Here is a 22,517-nt window from a genome sequence, read left to right as displayed (position 1 = left end):
GTGCTTTCATTCGCTTGTTGCTTCAGGGTCGCGTGTTAGTTCTGTTGGAGCGGGGTGCGGGCTCGCTGTTACTCGGCGAGAGAGCTGGCAGATGTCCCAAGTGAGAGAACCTCTTCCTCCGGGGCCTGGAGGGCCAGAGCAAGCTCCGACTGAAAACAGCTCTTTGATCTCCCTCCCTCGAGGTAAGTTGCTTTAAAGTTTCTCCGTAATTTGTTGCGCCTTTTATTTGAGTGATACGTTTACTCATTTGTTTCGTGGGTTGTAGCCCCTCTTTTCTTTCCCATCCCCCGACCTCCCCTACTTTGGTGTAACTCTCTAACACTTTCGGTTCACCTCTTTAAAATTCCAGTGTAGAAAATGGAAAAAAAGCAAAAAAATAAATAAGAAAAGGCAAAAGAAGTGCGGTTTTTCGGTACTTGAAAAACTGCAGTCACTCAGAGGCAGATGCTGCTCCTTAAAAATCGCTTTCCTGTTTCTCAGCTTTGTGTTTGTGTTTAGAATCTCTTTCCTGTAAAGGTCTCCTTCCAGGTCCTGAAGTAAGTTAAGGAAGGTTGATCAGTAGCAGGAGCGTTGTTCGTGTTGGAAGTCTCTTTGCTGTTTTTCTCATAGATTACTCTGTGATACTGTAGCTCAAACCGATTTCTGAGAGTACTAACTTGTTTCATATCAGCTGTTCAAAAGGTTGTTTAAAAGTACATTCTTAAAGACAAATTCTTTAAGTTATGCCTTATTTGCATTTCCACAGTTTACACTGATATTCTGATCACCTTCATGTAGGTGAGTTTGACTAGGTGTGTTGCAGGTTATGCTCAAAATTGAGACATATATTTGCCTCTCAAATCCTGGTCTGGGAAGATGAGACTTAATTTTTGTATTTTATACAGCTACAACTTTTTTTTCCAGAATTCTGGCAGGAGTTAAAAAAGTCTCTGAAGAACAGACAAATAAGCTTGTTCAAGAACTGTAACTTTATTCATAACTGGTTAACTGGAGCAGAGCCTGGTAACACAGTTGTGCAGCTGTGGATTAAAGATGAAGTCTTGTAACTTGGAAAATCAATAGCTATGTGAAATCAAAGCTGAAGACTCATTTGAGAAACCAGAAAGTATCCGTAGCTAAATAAAAAATGTTTTGGCAGGGAGACATAGCAAGTTGGCTTATACTTATCTCATTGATGGTTGTTTTTTGTTGGGGTTTTTTTTGTCCTAGAGAATGACTCATAACTTCTAAACAGTAAAAAATAATAATAAAACAGAATAGATTCAGAAGATCAACCATGCAGAACTGAACTGTTAGAATCATGTTTTTGACAGAAATATCTGTACCTGTAATACGTGTTTATTTTCAGTGTGTTTTTCATCTGTGTCATATGATGAAGGAGCCACTCAGGTTCAGTTTTGCATGGAGGCCATACATCAAGGTTACTGAAGTTGTAAGTCAATGAACTAGCTGGCGTGGAATGTGGTCTCATTCTCACAGTGCCACTTTGAGTTTTCACTATAAAATAAAATCTTATGTTAGATTTTCAATACATGTTCTTCCTTTTTTATGAAAAGTAAGGAAACAGATCCTGCTCTGTCTGCTGACAAGTTATGTGCAGAAAATCTGAATGACACAATTGGAGCTCATAGCTTTCCCAGGGACCAGTAAGGTACAAACAAGAGTAGTGGTGCAGGTTTGCTCAGTGGCCTCACCTTTCAAGGCACATGCTCATTTTTGAAGCATATCTACAGTTCACATAAAGTCAGGGATGGTTTTTAACAGAATGCAGCATTCAAATACATATTTTTTTATTGTAATGAACTTAGATTTATGGATAACTGTGGATATTTGTTGCTTTTTTCTAGTCTAAGTCTGTTGGGGAAATGGGGGTGGAAAGAGGAAGAGGTGAGTTCATAACATTTCCAGTCTATATTCCAGCATTTCCGTTGTCAGCTTTGCAGTGTGCAGATAGAGGGTAAGATAGTCCAGATATTCAAGGGCTGAAGATCTAATATAGTATGTGTAGATCTAAGATAGTATGTTTGGAACTTTCAACAGCCCCTTTCCTTCTATTCTACCCTCAGGACATCCAAATTACACTGACCTCTCTAGAATTTAGTGATAATGTTAAAGCTGTGATTGAAATGATATTATTTCTGGAAATAGGCCACTTTACTTGAAACCATCTCAGCATGTGATGACTCCATATATTTACAGTATGATACTTGAAATCTGTGTCCACCTAGAAGATTCCTTAATCAGGAAAAAAATGGCCTATTTTATATGTATAATAAAGTATTAAATGCATTCGAGTGAGAAGGAATTTTTGATTTGTAACAGCATACTAATGTGCTTTCTATATTTGTTTAACTGATATAGATACCTTACATCCTGAGGCCAAACTTAGCTTCTTCTCTTCTGTAGTTCTGTGAGGTATAATCAAAAAAATCCAGATACTCAAAGTGCTCCTTTTCCTTGCTGTCATATACCTACAGATGATGAAAATGCATTATATTTTTCCATGAAAGGAAAAGAAACTTCAGTTGAATTTCAAATATTCAAGAATAGCTATCCCACAACCTAATTAAAAATCAGACAAAAGGAATATCAGGCAGATTGCAGGGATGTTAATCAGTTGTGGGCATGGTAAAAAATTGTGGGTTGAGACATAGCTTGGCCTACAGATGTGTCATTCTCTCACTTTTGTGACTTCAAATAATTTTTGTGTGCTACTTCATTCAACATGCTCTCTCAACACCTCCCCCATCATTGTTCTTCTTTCTCAGTTAATTTTTGAACTAATGCAGTTCTTACTGTGTGATGTAGTCAGTGAAAGGTGTCATGTCTATGCTCAGGCCACTTCAATTCGGCTGTGATAAAGTATTTTCTCAACTGGTAGGTACCAAAATAACGTCCCTAAGGAAGTAATGTGACAATTAATGACCATTAGCTTCTCTGCTTTAAGGGAAATATTTCTTATGTTAGAGTTTGCCTGGACTATGGGTAGGCTTTTTTTTTTCATAAAATCCTCTGTATTTGAATAAACCATGGAATACAACAGAGAAATTTGTGGACATGGAATTGCATTTAGAGAATCAGGTCACATTTTAGAAAATGTAGGTCTGTCATCAATAAAGTATTTGGAATGCTTTTACCTTTTCTTGTTGGTAACTTAGCTTTCTTAAAAAAAAATAATAAAAATAAGACAAAAACAATGTTATGAAATTGAGATGGGTAATTGCACTTCACCTATAACTCTTTAGATGAAGGAAATCCACTGGAATTTATTTTTTTTAATGGAGTGAGGGAGGAGGATGGAGAAGTCTAATAGAAATATCATGCGTCAAGTTCTGTAAGTGACCATTCTCTGATGCAAATCTCAGTGTTGCTGGATGGAGATGCAGTTCTGATTTGGTGTCTGATGAAACTGTATTCAGCAACTTGGAAAAAGTGCAAAGTACTCCTCTTCCAGAATGTAATTCAAACTTCATGTTTCCTTTGCTTAACTGTTTTCCTGATGAGGAGGCTAAAGGAACGTGCTGGCTAGATGCGATTAGGTAACAAAAGACTTAATGTGGAGAATGTTTGGATGTTCTTGAGGCAACAGCGATTACTATCACCATAATTATTTCACTTTTACCAGCAGTGCCTCAGTGTTATGAGTAATGGATTTTTATTTTAACAGTTAACCAGTGTACTCAGATTTCTCAAACTTTCTCTGTATTTTGGAGCCACTTGCAATCTAGCAAGAGTTGAGAGAATCTGCGTTAATTTGTTTCATTGCTGTCAGTGCTGAGGCATTTATTGAATGTTACTGACTAAAATATCTAAAACTTTCATAAATGTCTGACACTAGTTTGTCATAAAAATATACTTCTGCTTTCAATTTCACGTGCATTCCGTTACAGTAAAGTGATTCATGCCCACATGGCTGTGATAGACTTGTATTTCATAGAGTTAACTGTAAAGGTCTTGCATCAAATTTGAAATACTTTTGTTCCATCTCATAGGCTAATTTTGTATCACAGTAATTCTTCTCAAATTCAACTCCAGGTCCTCAGAAGTTAGATTTCTCTTTGCTTTGACCACGTGGGGTTTTTACCTAATAAGTAATGTCCAGCAATGACTGTGTTATCCTAGTGTTTTTATTTGGATCAGCAGTGCGGTTTTGAAGTTTGCCTCCACTTTTGTTTGCATTGCAGAGTGATCCTAGGGAGGGACTTGGACTGCATTCCTTTTTGACAAAATAGTCTGAAAGATGCACTGCAGGAATGTGCCTAATACACTCCAACCACTAATATGTCTTCTGTCTTTGAGATTAAATCTGAGAGCTAGTTGAAAGCAGAAAGCCCCTGGAACACGTAGAATGTGGAATGCATCCTTAAGGTCAAGTCTTTCACTGTACAGGCCCAATTTTATTGGCTCATGCTATTGCTAATACAGCCGTAGCTACCAAGTATTGCCTAGCAATTCTGTGAAAACAGTTTTGCACACGTGAAACTTCATTGGATGAATGGCAGAAATTATAACTGATCACAGAATCAGTGTGATTATTTGTGAAATCAAGTTTTCATTTATGTATTAGACCTTTTTAATGCGTTCAATAATGCAGAGTACCTATTTACGTGTTGCTATTAATTTTCAATTTATCATGACTCAAATTGGTTCAGAGCTGTCAAACTTGTAGTACATTCATAGTTGTTCCATAGCTTGCACCTGGAAAATTCTGTGTAAGAGTTTTCCAAGATACTCAGTTAAATTCCTCTAATTTTGAGAGACTTAATTTTTTCAGTGGCATTTTCGAGGCCGTTGAAAGTTGCAAGGAGTCACTTAAGTGAAAGCCACTGAAATGAAATGAATCCAAATAGGTGGGTTTTTTTTAGTTTTAAAACAATCAGACATCTAACTGGAGGCTTGTAACTCCACAGTTTGTGGATTATGGATACTAATTAGATGTTGCAACCAATCATTACTGAAATGAGATTGTTTCAGGCAAATCATGAACTGGAATAGGCATTGTGTTGCATGAACTGTTGAACTTACTTGTTATGTGAAATGCCTAAAAGTTTTAGGCATTTCATGACGTAGATGGTGGGTGTTACTGTGAATGGTTACATTGTGAAACCTGATATTATCGGGGTTCCTTTGTGTTATTGTTGTGAACAGTGGAATTTTCAGTAGGAAATAGCATCCTTCTGGTTTCTTGCCAGCGAGGATATTAATGAACAAAGAAAGTGTTAGAAATGCAGTGTTTGCCACATGCTCTTCAATCCCTCCCAACCATTGTAGGCTTGAGACAGCAAATTGATTGTTGTATTTCCTTTTGGAATCATTCTTTCACATTTTTATTCCTCACAGAACTACTTTTGTGTTTGTGTTTGGTTGGTTTTTTCCCTAATTTCTCGTTCCTTTGGTGGACAGAATTTCATTTGGGGTGGTTTGAGCTTTGCACATACATGTTTAAATCTACATCTACTTGTTGTAGGATAGCTCAGGCCTTCTGAGGACTCATGTTTACATCCTAGCTACTGGGTCAAACTGAGGTGCCTAAGTTAAGCTTTTCCTCATGTTTCCATCTTTCTTCTGCCCCTAAACAATATAACAATTGAACTCTTAATGACTGCATTTTAGGAGGTCACAACGACTCCACTGTGCCAGTCCATTTTGTTTATTCCTCTCCCCTTGATGAGAATGATACACCCAGGTTTCCAGAAGCCTCTCCCAACAGTTCCTTTTGCTTTACTTGTTATTTGGTGCAGTCCACCACATGGCTGGTGAACAGAAAATCATGGCAACAAAGCCTTCTGTTGTTGCAACAACAGGATTTAAAATTCATTTGATATACAAACTCATAAATTTTATAGACAAACTCTAAACCTGTTTCTCAGGTCCAGCCAAGTTATGCACTGTTGCGGTTCACATGCTTGGAAGAGATGGCTGAGTCAGTATGTAGGCTTATGTGTCATCTAATGAACAGAAACCAGTGCCAATTGCACTCTGAGGATATGCAATCCACGTAATTTGGGCACTTGCTTCATTTTTGTTTTGTGTATGTTACATGGTTACTGATACAGGTATGATGCCATGTTTGAACACACTGAGATCCATTTCTGAATAAAGAGATGTAGTGGGGCCTGTGGGGGCAGCTAGAGTGTGAATGTGCAAACGGACATGGAAAAGAAAAGTTGGTTGTGCAAGACTTGAGCTCTTTGAGGTGTGGCTTACAAATGTACATCCTCTCTTCTGTATTTTCTGTCAGTGTTGTGTTACTAATTCAACCTCCACTCAATATGCTCTACATTATCATAGAGAAAGACAGAGCAAATGTAGCTCTGAAAAGAAGAATACTTCACTGGGATGTTCTAAGAATTTTTCAGGAATTAGTTTGATGTGTATCCCAGCAACTTCCCAAAGCCAGAGAAGGCAGAATTAGAAGGAGTCTGGGGAGACTGCCTTGTATACCCATTTTGCCTAGCTATACATAAGTCTTTCTTGACAGTCCTGACTATTTGTTAAATTTTCTTTTTGTAATAGTCTTGTTGCTGACCTGGACAGCTGACACTATTCCATTGGTGGAGACTTGTAAGATTTGTTGTGTTGTGAAGATGTGTGTGTAACCAGAGGCACATACTCCAAACTAAAACAGAAGTTAACAGTCAATGTTAGAATAGTCTCAGTGGTGAAAACAAGTTTTGAGTCTATGAAATACATGTATTGCTGTGTATTTCAAAAACATAGACCAAGATTATGGTAAAACAAATGTATGTACTATGAAAGTGTTTTATACATACTTCAGTAACTTTAAATGAAAAAAACAGTTCACTTTGCTCACTAATTTAATGAAACAGTAATTTTGAGATGTAATTGAAATTTTATTTTTTTTATTAAGTGGTTTAACAGTCATCTGTATAATAGATATGATTTGGGCTGTTAACTATCTCAATTCTATACTATGCTTGTGTGTCATACCTCTTACTTATTTAAACCTTAAACTTACATTAATCTCTGCACAAGTAGAGTTTTTGCTCATGCTCACCTCTAGGATAGATTACAGGGTGTTGTCACTCCCTGGGGCTTTTGACTAGAAGCTCTTCTGCCATGGTACTTCTCTTAGTTTAGGGGAAGTACATAGCCACACAGGGTGCTGGTTTGGGGCTGAACTGTGGTAGGTAAGAAGTCTGTGTTGCTTTTGTGACATGACCTAGAGTAACTTACTGTGGTTTTTGAAGAGAGATTGGGTTTATACTTAAGCGCTGCCAGACTCAGAACATAATGAGTCTTTTCTTTCTGTTATTTGAACTGCTAGGAAGAGCATCTCTTTTTCTTCTTGGCTCTCAGTTTTGAAGATTAGTCACATGAGAGTGGAAGGGTGTACTAAAGAATGCAGAAGCTAAAATACTAAGGAAGTCTTACATAAAAAAATCTGAAGGGTAAGCTTGATTGAAACAGATAAGTGCTATAAATTTACCTGAAGATGCAGTAGAAAAAAAGTCATACTTGTCTATGGCCAGATCCAGTCATTAGTATTTGTATCAGCTGTAGACTTTTATTAAAGCTGCTCTGCCGCAAGCTTGGCACATCACAGAAGAGTAAGGTCTTTGTGTTGATTCTTACTGGACTCATAATTTTTAATAGCATAATCTACTGTTGTCATTATTCTTATGCACCTAACACAAAAGTAATGGCAACAGGAAAAGACAGACTCAGAAATGTTCTTGGGGCTGTCTTCCTGTCTGATTGGTTGTAGTGGGCATGTTGTAGTTGCACCTGTAGTATTAAGGAAAAGTTGTGATCCCATCATCATCTGTTTGTTATACAGGAATAATCAGTAAATGCCTTTGTACTAAAACTGAGACATGGTGCACATTTAAGGAAAAGCAGATATTGAATCAGGACACCAGTGTGTGTCTATTTTCAGCATTCTGATGTATCAGAAGTGATGTATGAAAAAAAGCTCAAATGAACAGAGCTTAAGGTCTATTATTTCTAAAGCCCCATTGTACTAAGTCTGGCTGTGATGGAGTTTATTTGCTTCATAGCAGCCCTTGTGGCACTGTGTTTGGGATCAGTGACTCTAATAAGGTTGCTAGCACACCAGTGGTTTGTCTATTGCTGAGCAGCACTTGCACATCATCAAGGTTTTCTCTTTTCCCACTCTTCTTTGCCAGTGACTGGACTTGGGGTGGGCATGGGGTTGGGAGGGGACACAACCCAGGCACCTGGCTCAGACTGGCCAGAGGGCTATTCCATGCTATATAATGTCTCATTCATCAATAAAAACTGGGGGGGGAGGTTTTAGGGGAGGTAGCCATTGTTTATAGACTAGCTTGGACATCAATCTACTTGTGGGATTGGGTGGGTGATTGCCTTTGCATCACTTGTTTTATTTTTCCTTCCTCTTTACTTATTAAACTATATCTTGACCCATGAGTTTCCTCCCTTGGTGTCTTTCTGTTCTCTCCCCTGGTCCCACTCGGAGCTGGGGAAGGGAGAAGCAGCTCTGTGGTCCTTAGCTGCAACACAGAGTGAGCACCCCATAAAGCAGCATCTGTCAGGATGAGGTCCTCCAGCAGGCAAATCTGGAGTACAAAGTAAGATGCCAAATACATGTGTAATGGTGTTTGCACATTGATGGGGAAGTCTTCATGTGAATTCAACAGATCGAAGAACAGATAGTTAATTGTTGTAAATGTTATATCAAAATTGTTTGGTGTTCAATTTTTGGTGTGCAACACTTTCTTTTTAAAATAATACCTCTTGTTTCTTGTTAACTGCTAATATCGTTTGCATGGTTTTGACTGGCCATTTACCATATCCAGCTACAATAATGAAAGTGTGCATGAAAAATAGACATTCATCCTAGATTGTAAGGAAAAAAAGAGAGAGAAAAAATACTGAACTGAAAACAAGCAGAGGGATGAAAACTAAATTCATATGAATAATGACGTCCAATTGTATTCTGCACTCCTTCAGTTTTCTTAGATAAAAATGTAATCTAGAACACTGAGGGCCCCATAATATTAACATTATTGCTTCCTTGGAGCAATTCATTGTTTACTACATGAGATAATAGGGCTTTGCAAAGTCATATCCTATACAAGAGAATTGTATACAGTAACTCTGTAGTTCTGTACTACCACTGCTGGGTACATATTGTAATTTTGGTGTCATTACTGCAGTCAAGTAATTGAGGAGTAAAATCTTTTAAAACGCCTCGTTTAAGCCTATTGTTTGTGAAAAGCAGACTGCTTTTACCCTAGCTCAGTCCAGGACACTACTTATTTTTATTCCTTCTGTTTCAGGGCACTTTTCAAACACTTTTGAAATACATTTGCACCTGATACTTAACTGTACAGGCAAAATCATCGTACTTCAGTACAGTCAGTTTGTATTTGATAGATACAAGGTAGAAATAATTTGTATCTGATGTCTCTATGCCTTTTTACTTTCTTTTTTTTTGTTCATAGGATGATTATCTAGGTGAGATTAAGTCATCGGGGCAAGGGGGAAAACTCACTGAAGTCAAGTGATACCTTCCCAGTCACTTCAGTAACTATGCCCATCCCAGGGAAACCGTTCCTCTCAGGATGGACTTGAGGAAATACTGTTAAGTTGTTGAAGAAATGGTGGTGGATGGGAGGGCTGAGAGAGAAGTACCACGGAAGTAGCTGGGTCAGACATTTCAGAGGTGGAAATTGATAGAAGGGGAGCAGCAGTGCTTGAAGACATATGCTACAATACACACAAGCTGACATATATGATTTTGAGTGATGTTCAGTGCCTCAGTTTAATAGGGTGGTAACAAATGTGGAAAGTTAGGATTTAAAATCACACTGCTGTGGGTTACATGAAGAAACTAACCTTTGCTATGTCTCAGCAGAAATATGTGATTTTTCGGTGTCTCAGGACTGGAATCATTGCTTTACTAGAGGATAGGGTATCATTGTATTGTGATAAGAGATTTATAAACATGGTCTTGTTTGAAAAAATAAATAGAGCTAAGAGACTTTTCAACAGTTGCTCATTTAGATTTACTGTAAATATTAAATGTTGTATGTATACTAAAAAAATTACATGAAACAGAAAAGATTTAGTGTTTTACAGATCCCTTAAGTGATATAAAATGATAATCTGTTGCTGTAAATAATGAACAGAGTAATTCCAGATTTAAAAGTGTTTCCTTGAATACCAGTAACAAAATCTGTAGCAATCAAGAACAGGAAGATCTGTGTGTGTGAATTTGGCTATTAAAACCTTAATGACAGTAAAGAAGAAAACTGTCACTTACTTTGGTTTGAGGAAATGCAGGTCTGCATGTGTTAACCGGCAAAATCATCTGAACAACAAGATCTGTTACATAGTGAAATAAGTTTAAGAATCACTCTGAATAACCTTACCATGGTAATTTCCCTGCATCTTGCTTATAATCGGAGAGAAGAAATACTTTCTTTTCATGATAGACTAAATGTTGACTTTTTTTTCATCAGTGGCTTTTAAAAACCTTATTTTTTCAATGAAATATAGGTAATTGTTTTATAAGTTTTTCTAAATTTCTGTACTAGTCTTGTAGTTTCAACTGTATTTGTATTTCATTGTATATTTAATTGTAAATAACAGAGAACATACTTTTGTGAAATGTTTACAGCTTTTATGTGCCAGAGCCACAGGCACGCAGGAAAAATTACAGTGGCTCTTTTTGTGATAAAGTGATTCAAATTTTTATATGGAAGTTTTGTGGAAGGTAACTAAGAAAACCTGAACCATAACTTGTTGCGAAAGCTGCTGGGTATTATTTTGTGCAATTAGACACAATATGGCTAAAAAACTGTCATAAAGAGAAATAATTGTAATCTAGACCAGAAAACAAATTAAAAAATCATCTTTATTAGGAATTAATTTTAAGGTACAAAATGAGATGCTAAGACAAGTTATATTTTATCCTTTTTTGCTTTTAGTTTTCAAAAATGAGTTTTGCTCACATAGAGAAAAAATACAGAGAGAAAAACTAACTTCTTAACATTTCTTTTGACTTAGAAAAAACTGGCCAAGAGAATACTGTGGCAGGAGATAAAGAGATAAACCAGCCTTCCAGTAACCGAAGTGTACAAGCAGAGATACAAGAGCGGTCCATCTGGGAAAATTGCACTGATGGTGACCTCATCAGAAGTAAGTATTTCCAGAACAAGTTGCTGCTCTTCAGGCTTGCTTTCGCAGTGTAACAGGATACTGCCTGTTGACTCTGTTAAATGTGTGTCAAATGCAATTGTGTTGCAACTGTAAGGCACATCTACTGAATTTATTTCCCAGATTGACTCCTGTCAGCGTTCATAAGTAACAAGTACAAATAAAGGTGTGATTCGACTGGTGCAGTATAGTATGGGCCTCTGTAGCATCTACATTTTAAAGCCTTAGTATTATATTCTTCTCTTATCATTCATGGTAGTATACTTTGTAAGCACTTGAGCTTCAATATGGAGCTGTGCTGGATGTTATCATCCTTGATTTCCCAGGTTATATATTTAAGTGCAGAGCAAACCATGCTGAGAGCAGTTGCTTCCAGATGTACTGAGTACTAGTCAGGTTTAAGTTTATTAAGAGTTTTGAATCCTTAAATAATTACTCCTTTCAAAACTAGAAGAATGCTGTAATACAAGGTTTTAGACCTATGCTATGGAATTGTGGAGTTTTTAATTCATTTTTACAGATCCACATTCCTAATATATGTCTTGCATGCTTTAAAACATGAAAAGGTGTGCAAGGTTATTCCCATTTTCATGTCTTGAACTGAAGATCATATGCTGTTCAAATGATCATCCACAGTTGCACCCTCCTAAGGCAAAAATATTTCTGTCAACTGCTAGAGCTAATACTGCTCTAAAATTCTGTGAATGCTTGAACATTGGTTGCTCAAGGGAGGGGCAGTATGAAAAATTGTTCTCTAATTATAGGGTGTATTCAGAAAGCAAATGGACTAAATACTGAGTGGTGCTCCAGCTCTCTGAGGTCCTTGTCTGAGCACACACTTAAGGATCAGTATGTCTTTACACTGCACACAGACTACACTGTAGGCAGTGGGGTAAATTCATATTTCTTAACCAACTCTTGTAATAACTGTTGATTTTTACTGTAATTATCTTGTTTCTTTTTAGGTTTGGAGGTTTTTTTGGGGCGATGTGGTGTTGTTTTGCTTTGGTTTTTTATTAATCTCGATACATTGAGCTTCTCAACTTTTTGTTAACATTTGAAGTTCTTTTCAAATCTTAGTTAACCCTTTTTATTCTAGATAATCAGTCCTGGCAAATACTAGCCCTAGTGTATTGAATAGTTATCTAGGTCCTTTACAGGAAGCTTGAATTTAGCATGTCAGGTATTTATATGACAATTTAAAAATAATTCTTAAAGGGCTGTAAAACATTGCTCTGCACAGCTCGAGAGTTTACTTGATCCCAAAAGATTAGTATTTTAGGCCTAGCTGTACCTGGACAAGCAATTGTTTTGTGCTTATGTTGAGGATATAGAAAGGTGCATATGGCATCTTCTGCTTTTGGAGTGGCCTCCTTCTTATTCCTTTCTCCTGGAAGCTTCCTTATTCCCAGACCCATGGGACAGCAGGTTTATTTCATAGTGGTTAGCAGCATGCCTGAAGTTTGGAGGAAAGGACCAAGGACTTCAGAGTGGGGCTGTGCTTCCTCTAAGCTGTTCACCACAAGGACATGCTGTAGTGGCTGCACTGGGGAGGTGTGAGGAAATGATAGTTTTTTCAACATATAGTAGAAACTGCAGCAGATTGTGCAAACCCCTGGTAAAGTGCAATGGTTATATGTAGTTCTCTGTGATGGGAGTGTTATTTGCGGCTGAATTAAACAGGGAAAAGGGCAAAGACAGGATGAAATTCAGAGGTATGAGGTACTGCTCCAGTGTGCATAACTGTGCTCCTCCTGTAGTCACTAGTAGTCACACCTTTGACTTTGTGAAAAGCAAATTTAGGTGAAAGCTGTAAGTTTCTAAATCACTTAGTCTTAATAGTTAAGTTTTGTGTAGTAGAGGCTTTATTATGAGTCATGTTTTATTAGCAGCTATGATGCAAACCTCTCTTTGCTTCAAATTAATGATTTCTTAACCTTTAATTTAAAGCCTTTTAAATGGAAGAAGCAAAATTTATGAAATTAAATCAGCTTCCTTTTCTTAGGTGAAAGAAAGATGCTATGAGTGGGGAAGTTTGTTCTACTTGTAAAAATTGAGGAACAGTGCTTGACTCAATTACAAATACTTCTTGTAGTTTGCAGAAGTTTTGCAACTCGATATACCTAGTAACTAAAGTTTGACAACTGGAACAAGCACAGCAAAGAGAACCTTGTTTATCACAAACATTACTTAGGTATTCCATGTTAATAATAAGTATTGCAGCTCAGAATGGTCTTGATTCAACTAGATCTATTACCCCACCAGACTAAAGTTTGCAGATTATTGCATATTGAAAGAAGCTTGAGGTTAGAAATAAACAGTGTCTTGATTATTACAGTATATTTTACAACTCTTTCTTTAAATTGTTTTAGACAGGGCATACTTCAGTTTTCTCAGGTATTAACCACCATTCACCACTATCCTAACAATTTCGTTTCTTTTTCCCATACAGATTGTTTTCCACCCCCACAGTTGATACGTGCTCCATTTGTTAGCGTTAGTTTTATAAATGTTTCCAGCATTTAATTTCCAAGATTTTCCTTGTTTGCAGCTGTTTTATCCTGCTGTTATATGGAAGTAGATTAATCAGTTAGTTTTATTGGCACACCAACAATGAAGTCCAGTGTTAGAGCCCTGTAATGACTTCATTATATATGATTTCTCATTTGCACTTGTGAACTCTGTTTACCAGGCAACATCAGTCAACTAAAATGCTGCCCCCGTTTTCCACAGTAAGATATTTTCTGTTCACCTTGCTTTGCCCTTTCAGTCCTTTTTTCAAGCTCCCTTTTTTTAACCTCTAGAGATTTGCTCTGGATTAGCCTTTTCCCCACCTCCTTTGGAGCATTCCCTTCTCCGCATGAATGTTATTACGTTCATAATATCCAGAGTAAATGGTTAATCTTATGGGAAGCTTCAACCAAGGAATTAATCATATTTGAAGAGATCTTGAGAATCAAAAGGTCACTGTATACTGACATGTAAACAAGGAAGAGCTATATAAGAAGGCAACAGTTGTGCTACCTTTCTGTATTAATTGTTAATGTACTGGCATAACTGTTGGAGAAGGGTCAGGGGAGAACCACAAATATCTCAGGAATGACTGGAGTAGCTGAAAACATGCCTTATTGTGGAAAATCTGGAATTCAGTCTGTTTAGTGTTAAAAAGGGGGATAAAGAGGGGCTTTGCCTAGTCCTTAAGAAGCATGATGCCACAACAAAAAGAAATTTGGTAAGATAGTTCTTCGGCTGTAGCAGACAAAGTGAGAACTAGATATACTGTCTGGAAGTTCAGTTAGACTTGAAATAAGGTATATGTTTTCTAACAGATTATTTGAGAACAGGAAGAGCTGCCAAATATTTGGTGGGTTTAGGTGTGTTAAATTGGCTTTACTCATCACAAGGTGGCCTTCACTATCCGTATCCTTCAATTTTTGAACCTGAGTAAAGGAGAGTCTTTCCACAGTGGTTCCTCCAATTGGGATAATCTCTATACTTTTCAAAGCAGCTATTCTTCAAGAAAATGTTGAGACCTATTTGCTTCCCTTCACAGACACACACATATTTTATATTTTATTTCAGGCTGTAAAGGTTCTGCTTTTCAAAAGAGCTTAGAGTAAGTCCACCTGCTATCTTCTTTGGCAGTGCATTTTAAATATCTGCAAACTCCTTATTTTCATTGTATGATCTGGTGGCCTGTAGTGGAGTGGTTCTGCTTCTTTTATCACTCACCATTGGCAAGTGAGGAAGACTGGATGTTAACACATGCATCAGGGTAACCTGTGGCTATAGGAATGAAGCTGTAGCAGTTTTTGCTGCTTTGTTCCTTGGAAGGGGCTGGAGATTTTTTTTCCTTCTTAGGTAAAAAAGGCTCTAAAGGTGGATTTCAGAATATTTAGGCAGAATTTTGCAGAGGGCACTAGGTTATTGTCAATGTGTGCTGCTATGCAGGGGAAAGAATGTTTAGGAGGGAAGAAAATGCCAGTCTTGAACACTATTTGCTTGTGAGGATTTAATCTCCTTTCAGTTCTCAAGCAGGACCTTAGCTATGTGATATTTAAGAAAACAAAAAACATCTACCATAGATTCAAATTGTCATGAATAATTGATTAATAATAATCCAATTCTTAAGATTAAATACCTAAAATATGCCCATGTTTTACAGATAGAAAGGTCATAGCTATCCATCATTTCATAGCCTCTTTCTCCTCCATGGAACACCTTCCTGGTAAGAGTGGTTCTTCAGAGAAAGGGATGCTTCATTCCACTCTGTGGGGAAAAAGCAATTCTACATGTTCTTGTGCCTACTATTGTATTTATTACATTCTTTTTTATTGTGTTTTGTTTTATTTAAATATAAAGCTACATATTTTCATCCCTTTTGCTTCTGTATTTTTATGTTGACAGTCTTACTTTACATGGTTATTTAATTTTAACATCCGAAGATTCCCTTTTCTGTCTGGTTAAGTGAATGGTTTCTGCAGTTTAAATTATGCTGTTTGTGTTTGGGACTTTTTTTCCAACAACAGGATGATAATCTGCTGTTGGAACTGTTTGTTTTGCTTGATATTAATCCAAATATCTTTTCTTGGCTATTTTATGGTGCATAATCATCTTACAATTATTGTGATTTCAGACGATCCTGTTTATTCTCTCTATAACATACTACAAAGTGGTAGAGGTAACTTAAATGGTTCTCTTCAAAGCTAGAAAGTATGATGCATACAGTCTTCTTGCAGCATAACTGTGTGGAATTGTGCAGAATAGCTTAATGGAAATTACTCAAAATATATTGCTGTCTGAAAGGTGTATTCTTTTACTTAAGGAAGCGATTTATGTACAGTTTTCCAAATATACCCAGGTATAAAAAATTGGGAACCTATGAATGAACAAAACTTTAATCAGTTCAATAGTTACATATAGCAACACAGTATTTGATATTCAGAACTTTCTTTAAAAAAGATAAATCTTTGAGGAATCTGGCTAGCAGAAGTAATGGAGGAGTAGAAGTCCTTGCTGAGAATTCTTCTCCCAGAGATATATTTTTTTAATCCTCTTCCAATCAGAGAATTAGCCTGTGTTACTTCTGTTTTCTCCCACTGACCTGGGAGATCTCTTACTACTTCTGTTACAGTAGTTCTCAAAATCCTCTTCTCATGCCTATTTGAGGGCCTGGTGAGTTTTTAACTTCTTTCCAACCAGCTGTAGGGTGACTGACAGCACATGCATTTTTTTAAAACCTTCTTTAAAAATACTGTATATCTGCTCGTTCCCTTAGCACAACACAAAAGGTAAAATGTGATTTATAATCTTGTACTGGTAATGACTGAGAAAGTGTTAATTTTCTTCATAGCTGCCTACTGGGGTTACAACTGGAGCAAGTGTTCAGCCACTACACAGTGAAAAATGTCTTTGATTATATGAAATGAAAGAAAGCTAAGTACAGTGTATTCGGAGCATTCATGGCTGTCAAGTTAAGGGATCTCATAAAGGCAGCAGTGAAAATTACGCTATTTAACACAGTTTTGGAATTTCGTTGGCGTACAGGCAGGCCAATGTGTTGTGCATCAGAAATAGTAGGACCTGTGATGGACCCATGGATTTACATTTAGAGGCACATAGATTTGCATTTGGACATCCATCTATAAGAAGGGTCCAAAGGAGGATCCAGGGAACTACAGGCCTGTAAGCCTAACCTCAGTTCCAGGCAAGGCCATGGAGATCATCCTGAGTGCCATCACACGGCACATGCAGGGCAGCCAGGGGATCAAGTCCAGCCAACACGGATTTATGAAAGGCTGCTTGGCCAGCCTGATCTTCTATGTGACCTGCTGAGTGGATGAAGGAAAGGCTGTGGATGTGGTCTGTCTGGATTTCAGTAAGGCATTTGACACTTCCACAGCATACTTCTAGAAAAACTGACTGCTCTTGGCTTGAATGGGTGGACTCTTCAGTGGATGAAAAACTGACTGGATGGCCAGGCCCAGAGAGTTGTGGTTAATAGAGCTAAATCTAATTGTTAGCTGGTCAGTAGTGGTGTTGCCCAGTGCTCAGTATTGGGGCCAGTCCTATTTAACATCTTTATTGATGATCTGAACATAGGGATTGAGTGCACCTCAGTAAATTTGCAGATGACACTAAGTTGGGTGGGAGTATTGATCTGCCTGAGGGTAGGAAAGCTCTACAGAGAGAACTGGACTAACTTGATCAGTGAGCTGGGGACAACTGCATGAGATTTGAATAAGGCGAAGTGCTGGTCCTGCACCTGGAACACAACAACTCCGTGCAGCACTACAGGCTGGCAGAAAGGGACTTGAAAGTGCTGGTTGACAGCCAGCTCAATGAGTCAACAGTGTGCACAGGTGGCCAAGAAGGTCAGCTGCATCTTGGGCTGTATCAAGATTAGTGTAGCAGCAGGACTAGGGAAGTGATCATCTGCCTGTAGTCAGCATTGGTGAGGTCACACCTCAAGTACTGTGTTCTGTTTTAGGCCCCTCACTTCAAAAAGGACATTGAGGTGCTGAAGTGAGTCCAACAAAGGCCAACGAGGCTTGTAAAAGGTCTAGAACACGTCGTACGAGGAAGGGCTGAGGGAATTTGGTTTGTTTAGCCATGAGAAGAGCAGCTCATGGGTGGCCTCATGACTCTCTAGAACTACCTGAAAAGGGGTTGTAGAGGGGTGGGGGTGTGGTCCCTTCTGCCATTCCTGCAGTGAGGACTAGAGGGAATGGCCATAAGTTGAGACAGGAGAGGTTCAGCTTAGATGTTAGGAAAATTTTCTCACTGTTAGGGTGGTGAGGCACTGAAATAGATTTCTCAAGGCAGTGGTGTAGTCATCATCCCTGGAAGTGTTTAAGAGGTATCTAGATCTGATGCTGAGAATATGGTTTGGGGGATTACAGTAGAGTGGCAGGTCAGTGGTTGAACTTGATGATCTTAGAGGTCTCTTCCAACCTTGATCCTTCTATGATTCTATGATGCACCAATTCTAGCTGAGAAGAGTAGCAGTGCTACCGGTGGTGAGACACTGGAACAGGCCAAAGGAGGTAGTGGGTGCCCCAACCCTGGCAATGTTCAAAGCTAGATTGGATAAAACCTTGAGCAACCTGGTCTAGTAGGAGGTGTCCCTGTCCATTGTGTGAGGGGAGGGGGGTTTGGGACTAGATGATCCATAAGGTCCATTCCAACCCTTTAACATTCTGATTCTATATGCTCTTGCAGTATGCTGAGAAATACAAATGAGAAATCAGAAGCAGGATATGAAGAGACCAAATATTTTCAGTATTTCAAATAAACTAATCAGAGCTTGCAGCTGGTGCACACATACACAGCTGGAGTTCATGTTTGCTACTGTTCACCTGACTCTTGATGATTCAGCTGGGGTTATTTAGATTTCCCCCTCCTTTTTTTTTTAATGGATAAAGATGATGTCCTCTTTCTAGTATCTGCCTGGATGACTTCTGCAGAAAGTTAGGCCTTTTCTTACTGAAAGTATATCCTTCTTCTCACCATTTTGCATTCCCCTCTCAGCTGAGACAATTCTATATCCATGGAATTTCACACCTCGTTGTTGCACAACCATAGCCTTTTCATTTTAATTTTACCCTCTCCTGGGTAGAGAGGAATTTTCAGATAGCTGTACCCTTAACAGTTTCAGTCTTCAGAGTTTATGATTGGGTCTTTGGTGCTCATGTGGACAAGTGGAGGCTCAGGGGTGACCTTATCACTCTCTACAAGTACCTGAAAGGAGGTTGTAGCCAAGTGGGGCTTGGCCTCTTCTCCCAGGCAAGTAGCAACAGGACAAGAGAATATAGTCTCAAGCTGTGCCAAGTGAGGTTTAGGTTAGACATTAGGAGGAATTTCTTCACAGAAGAGGTGATTAGACAGTGAAATAGACTGCCTAGGGAGGCAGTGGAGTCACTGTCCCTGGAAGTGTTTAAGGAAGGACTGGAAGTGCCATGGTCTAGCTGACATGGTGGTGTTAGGTCATAGGTTGGACTCAATCTCAGAGGTCTTTTGCAACCTAATTGATTCTGTGAATCTCTGCTTAGAGAATTCACCTGTGAAATGACCCAAGTGTCGCTGGAGTTAGTATTCCCTTATTTGTAAACAGAGCTGCTGAGGGATGCTGGTGTTCTCTGCGTAGCCTCTTCTCTTCGATGCTAGATTGAATGCTTTGATGTAATACAGCTAATGATGGACTGAGATAGATGAGGAATTTGTATACTCTGTGGTGACTCCATGTGGAGAAATAAACTTGCTGTTCTTGATACATTTACAGAACATTAGTCAAACTTCAGTGAGAACTTCAAACTGCACCAGATGACCATAAGGTAGATGCATGTATTCTGCATATCACTAATAGCCAGAATTACCTGGAGCCTTTCATTTTCTGTTTTACCTTACTTCTGACTCTCAAAACATCATCTGAATTTATGGTCTGAGGCTGGGGAAGTTTGGATGGCAGTAATCATCACTACCAGACAAAGGTGAAATTCTTCAAGTAAGGTGAAGATTACTGTGCTTGCTGTGTTTGGGCCTGAAGTAAATTGTGTCTTAATTTCAGAATATTTTCCTTTATTGTACTGGTACTGTCTCAGAATTAATGTGCTGTGATGATGAGATGGGAAAGAATATTTATATTCTTTTCCAGATTAGTTCCTATTTAAGAGTACAGTATGCTTGTAGTAATTCCTTAAAGAGGAAGAGTAATAAAACCCTGACTGTGTTGTACATGAAATACATTACAAAACCAAGGAGTCAGTGTGGTTTTAATCTCCTATTTTCAGAACTAACGGTATTCACTTAGCCGTATTTAGCAAAGAAAACACTATATTATAAACTGCATGAAAGTATCATCATGCAGCATGTCTGGCAAAAATGTCTTGAACTTAAACCGTGGCAAAAGTTCTCTTTTGATTTAATTTTGTAGTTGCAATCATGTGTGTGAAAAGCTTGGAGTAACTTTATACAGCTGAAAAGTAGGACATCAATACAGATGTGTGTACATCAAAATATTTAGATTAATTCTTTGAAATTTAAGAGTCAAAATAGTTTTTAATATTTTGCATTTTTTATTTACTGATAAAAAATGAAAGATGAAGAGGTCACAGCAGAAAACTTCACTAAGTAACCAAGGTTAAACATTTGTCTTCTTTATATATGACTATCCAGAGGAAAGAAAGGTCTGAATACTGCTTACTTCTTCTGCTTCTGGTAATATCTATAGTGCAAAAGTATCCACAAGTACCTTTCCCTGAAGGTATTTTTGTAAAAGACAAGGTAAAACAGGAGCCTATGACGTATTTGCGGGTTGTTGTGGTGGTGGTTGTTTTCTGTTTTCCCTTAAAAAATTATTCATGATCCAAACTCAGAGGAGCCTTTTGAAAAACATTTAAATGTCAAACAGCTGTGGTCACTCAGGCTATTTCTAATACTGCTTTTGTTAACTCATTCTACTGATGAGGTAGGTCTCCAGATATATTGAGGTTTGATTTGAGACAATGATGAATTGTTTGCCACCTGAGCCTTAACTATTTTTAAATGAACTGCAGTGTTCTGGCATGTGAGAAACATGTTTTTGTATGGAGACTACTCTTGGAATTTGTGATTATGAGAGTGCAAACCCATGGTATTCTAACACGAGAACCTTCAGATTCTCAGTTTATGTTGGGATCCATGAAATTTAGAGGCTTAAATTTTACTTCTAAACCTCATTTCCTCAAATTCTATGCAGCATCTCAATTATCATATTCTCACTTTAATCTGAAGTATAAATATTATGACACTTGTTTAGAGAAAATTTAGCAATGCTAATGTTAATTACACCAGAATTTCAAGAGATTATTTCCTGTTGCAGAGGTTCCTCAAACTTAAGTGAGGTTATTGATTTACTGCTCAGACTTAAGGTTGTATAATGTTTGCATAAAATGTTATGAAGTTTGCTTTTGAGGCAAGTAGAACAAACTGTTAGGCAAACCTATAAAATATGTGGCTTATGTGTCAGATTTGACCTTTGGGGCAACTTCTTGCCACTGAGAAACAGCATAAACCATTTGCCCATTCCTTGGTGTAGCCTGCCTTGAGGTATGGGTAAGCTCTGAAATACACCTTCAAAAATAGTACCTCTTAGCCAGTTAGAAGGCATCTACCTTTCCCTATCTCCTTTATTAGGACAGGTACATATTGTAATTGTATTCTGTAAGTTGCAAGTTGAAATAAAATTCACATTTTAACAGAAAAGCAATAAAATATTATTCTACTGACCAGAACTGGTCATAAGGGCAGTGTCAAACCAGAATGACCATGTTTTAGGCCTGTACAACTCAGAAATACAAATCAGCAAGTAATATTCTTTTTCTTTGAATTTCAAAATGAAGGAAACTAGGTTTTGGTGAGAAGATTTGGGATCATCCTGCCTGGAAAGGTTTGTCTGAGGGATCAAACTCAGTTTTTCACACAGGTGATGTAGCAAAATATTTGGGTGGTGAGGCTGGATACAGAGCTTTGGGTAATGCATATGTAGTTTTCTTACATGTGATTTTATCAAATTACACCAGCTCATTTAGTATTTCCCAGATCACTTTTAAACTATGACTTTGTGAAATACTTCCCTACCTCCATATTTATTCTTTTTACTGTGTGATGATTTTTAATGATAACAGTCACTATCACATTATGTAAAATCAGTATTGATAAATATTTTTATATGGCAATAGATCTTTCAGTGGGACTATACACCAATTACCCTATGAAGTAACTAGCAGTGTACATTAATGCATCTGAAGTAGTTATAAAGATCTATATGGTCTGTAACAGTGTTCATTACAGCCATTCTGTGAGCTGTTCTGTGCTGTATCAAGTCTTGGAAACTTGAAACTAGTGTGGGTTTTCTATTTACAACAAATAAGACAGTCTTTAACTTGGAAAAGATATGGAAGGGGAATAAAACAACTCACAACACTATTTTGAAGGAGGAATTATAGTAAAAGTTATCTTTTTTTTATCAGTTCCTCTTGTTCCATTTCTTTGAGTGTTACTTCATCTACTTCTCTGTCCACTTGATTTTCTGTTTCCGATCTGTTGCCTAGTGTTATGTTGGAGGAATAATTTTCCTACAAATTCCAGCAATTCAGTTGATAAACTCAGTCTTAATTTTAAGTAAATCACTGTTTGGTTTTGACTGTTTGTGCATTACAGAGCATCTGCTACTCTAGCTCTATAAGAAGAACAGCCTAATAGTGAGACCTCATTTGCTGTGCTGTGCTCCCTCCTTGAACAAGAGAAAACAAACTGGCAAAAGCTTTTGTTTGTTATCACATCTACATCCACACCAGAGATTGGAATAGCTA

The 22,517-nt window shown here is 37.8% G+C and overlaps 1 protein-coding gene across 1 annotated transcript in view; it reads left to right on the top strand.

Annotated features, from left to right (window-relative positions):
- Positions 1-91: 91 nt before the first annotated feature.
- MDFIC (MyoD family inhibitor domain containing) overlaps positions 92-22,517 on the top strand; it is a 45,751-nt gene continuing 23,325 nt past the window's right edge. Inside the window, exons 1-2 of the mRNA XM_009072172.1 lie at positions 92-182; positions 11,017-11,148. Of these exons, the coding sequence (XP_009070420.1) occupies positions 92-182; positions 11,017-11,148 (223 nt within the window). The remainder of the gene's footprint in view (positions 183-11,016; positions 11,149-22,517) is intronic.

Source organism: Acanthisitta chloris, unplaced genomic scaffold (genome assembly GCF_000695815.1).
Source record: "Acanthisitta chloris isolate BGI_N310 unplaced genomic scaffold, ASM69581v1 scaffold9583, whole genome shotgun sequence".
NCBI classification, from domain to species: Eukaryota; Metazoa; Chordata; class Aves; order Passeriformes; family Acanthisittidae; genus Acanthisitta; species Acanthisitta chloris.
Note: the sequence above shows the minus strand (reverse complement) of the source record. Positions and strands in the feature narration are given on the sequence as shown.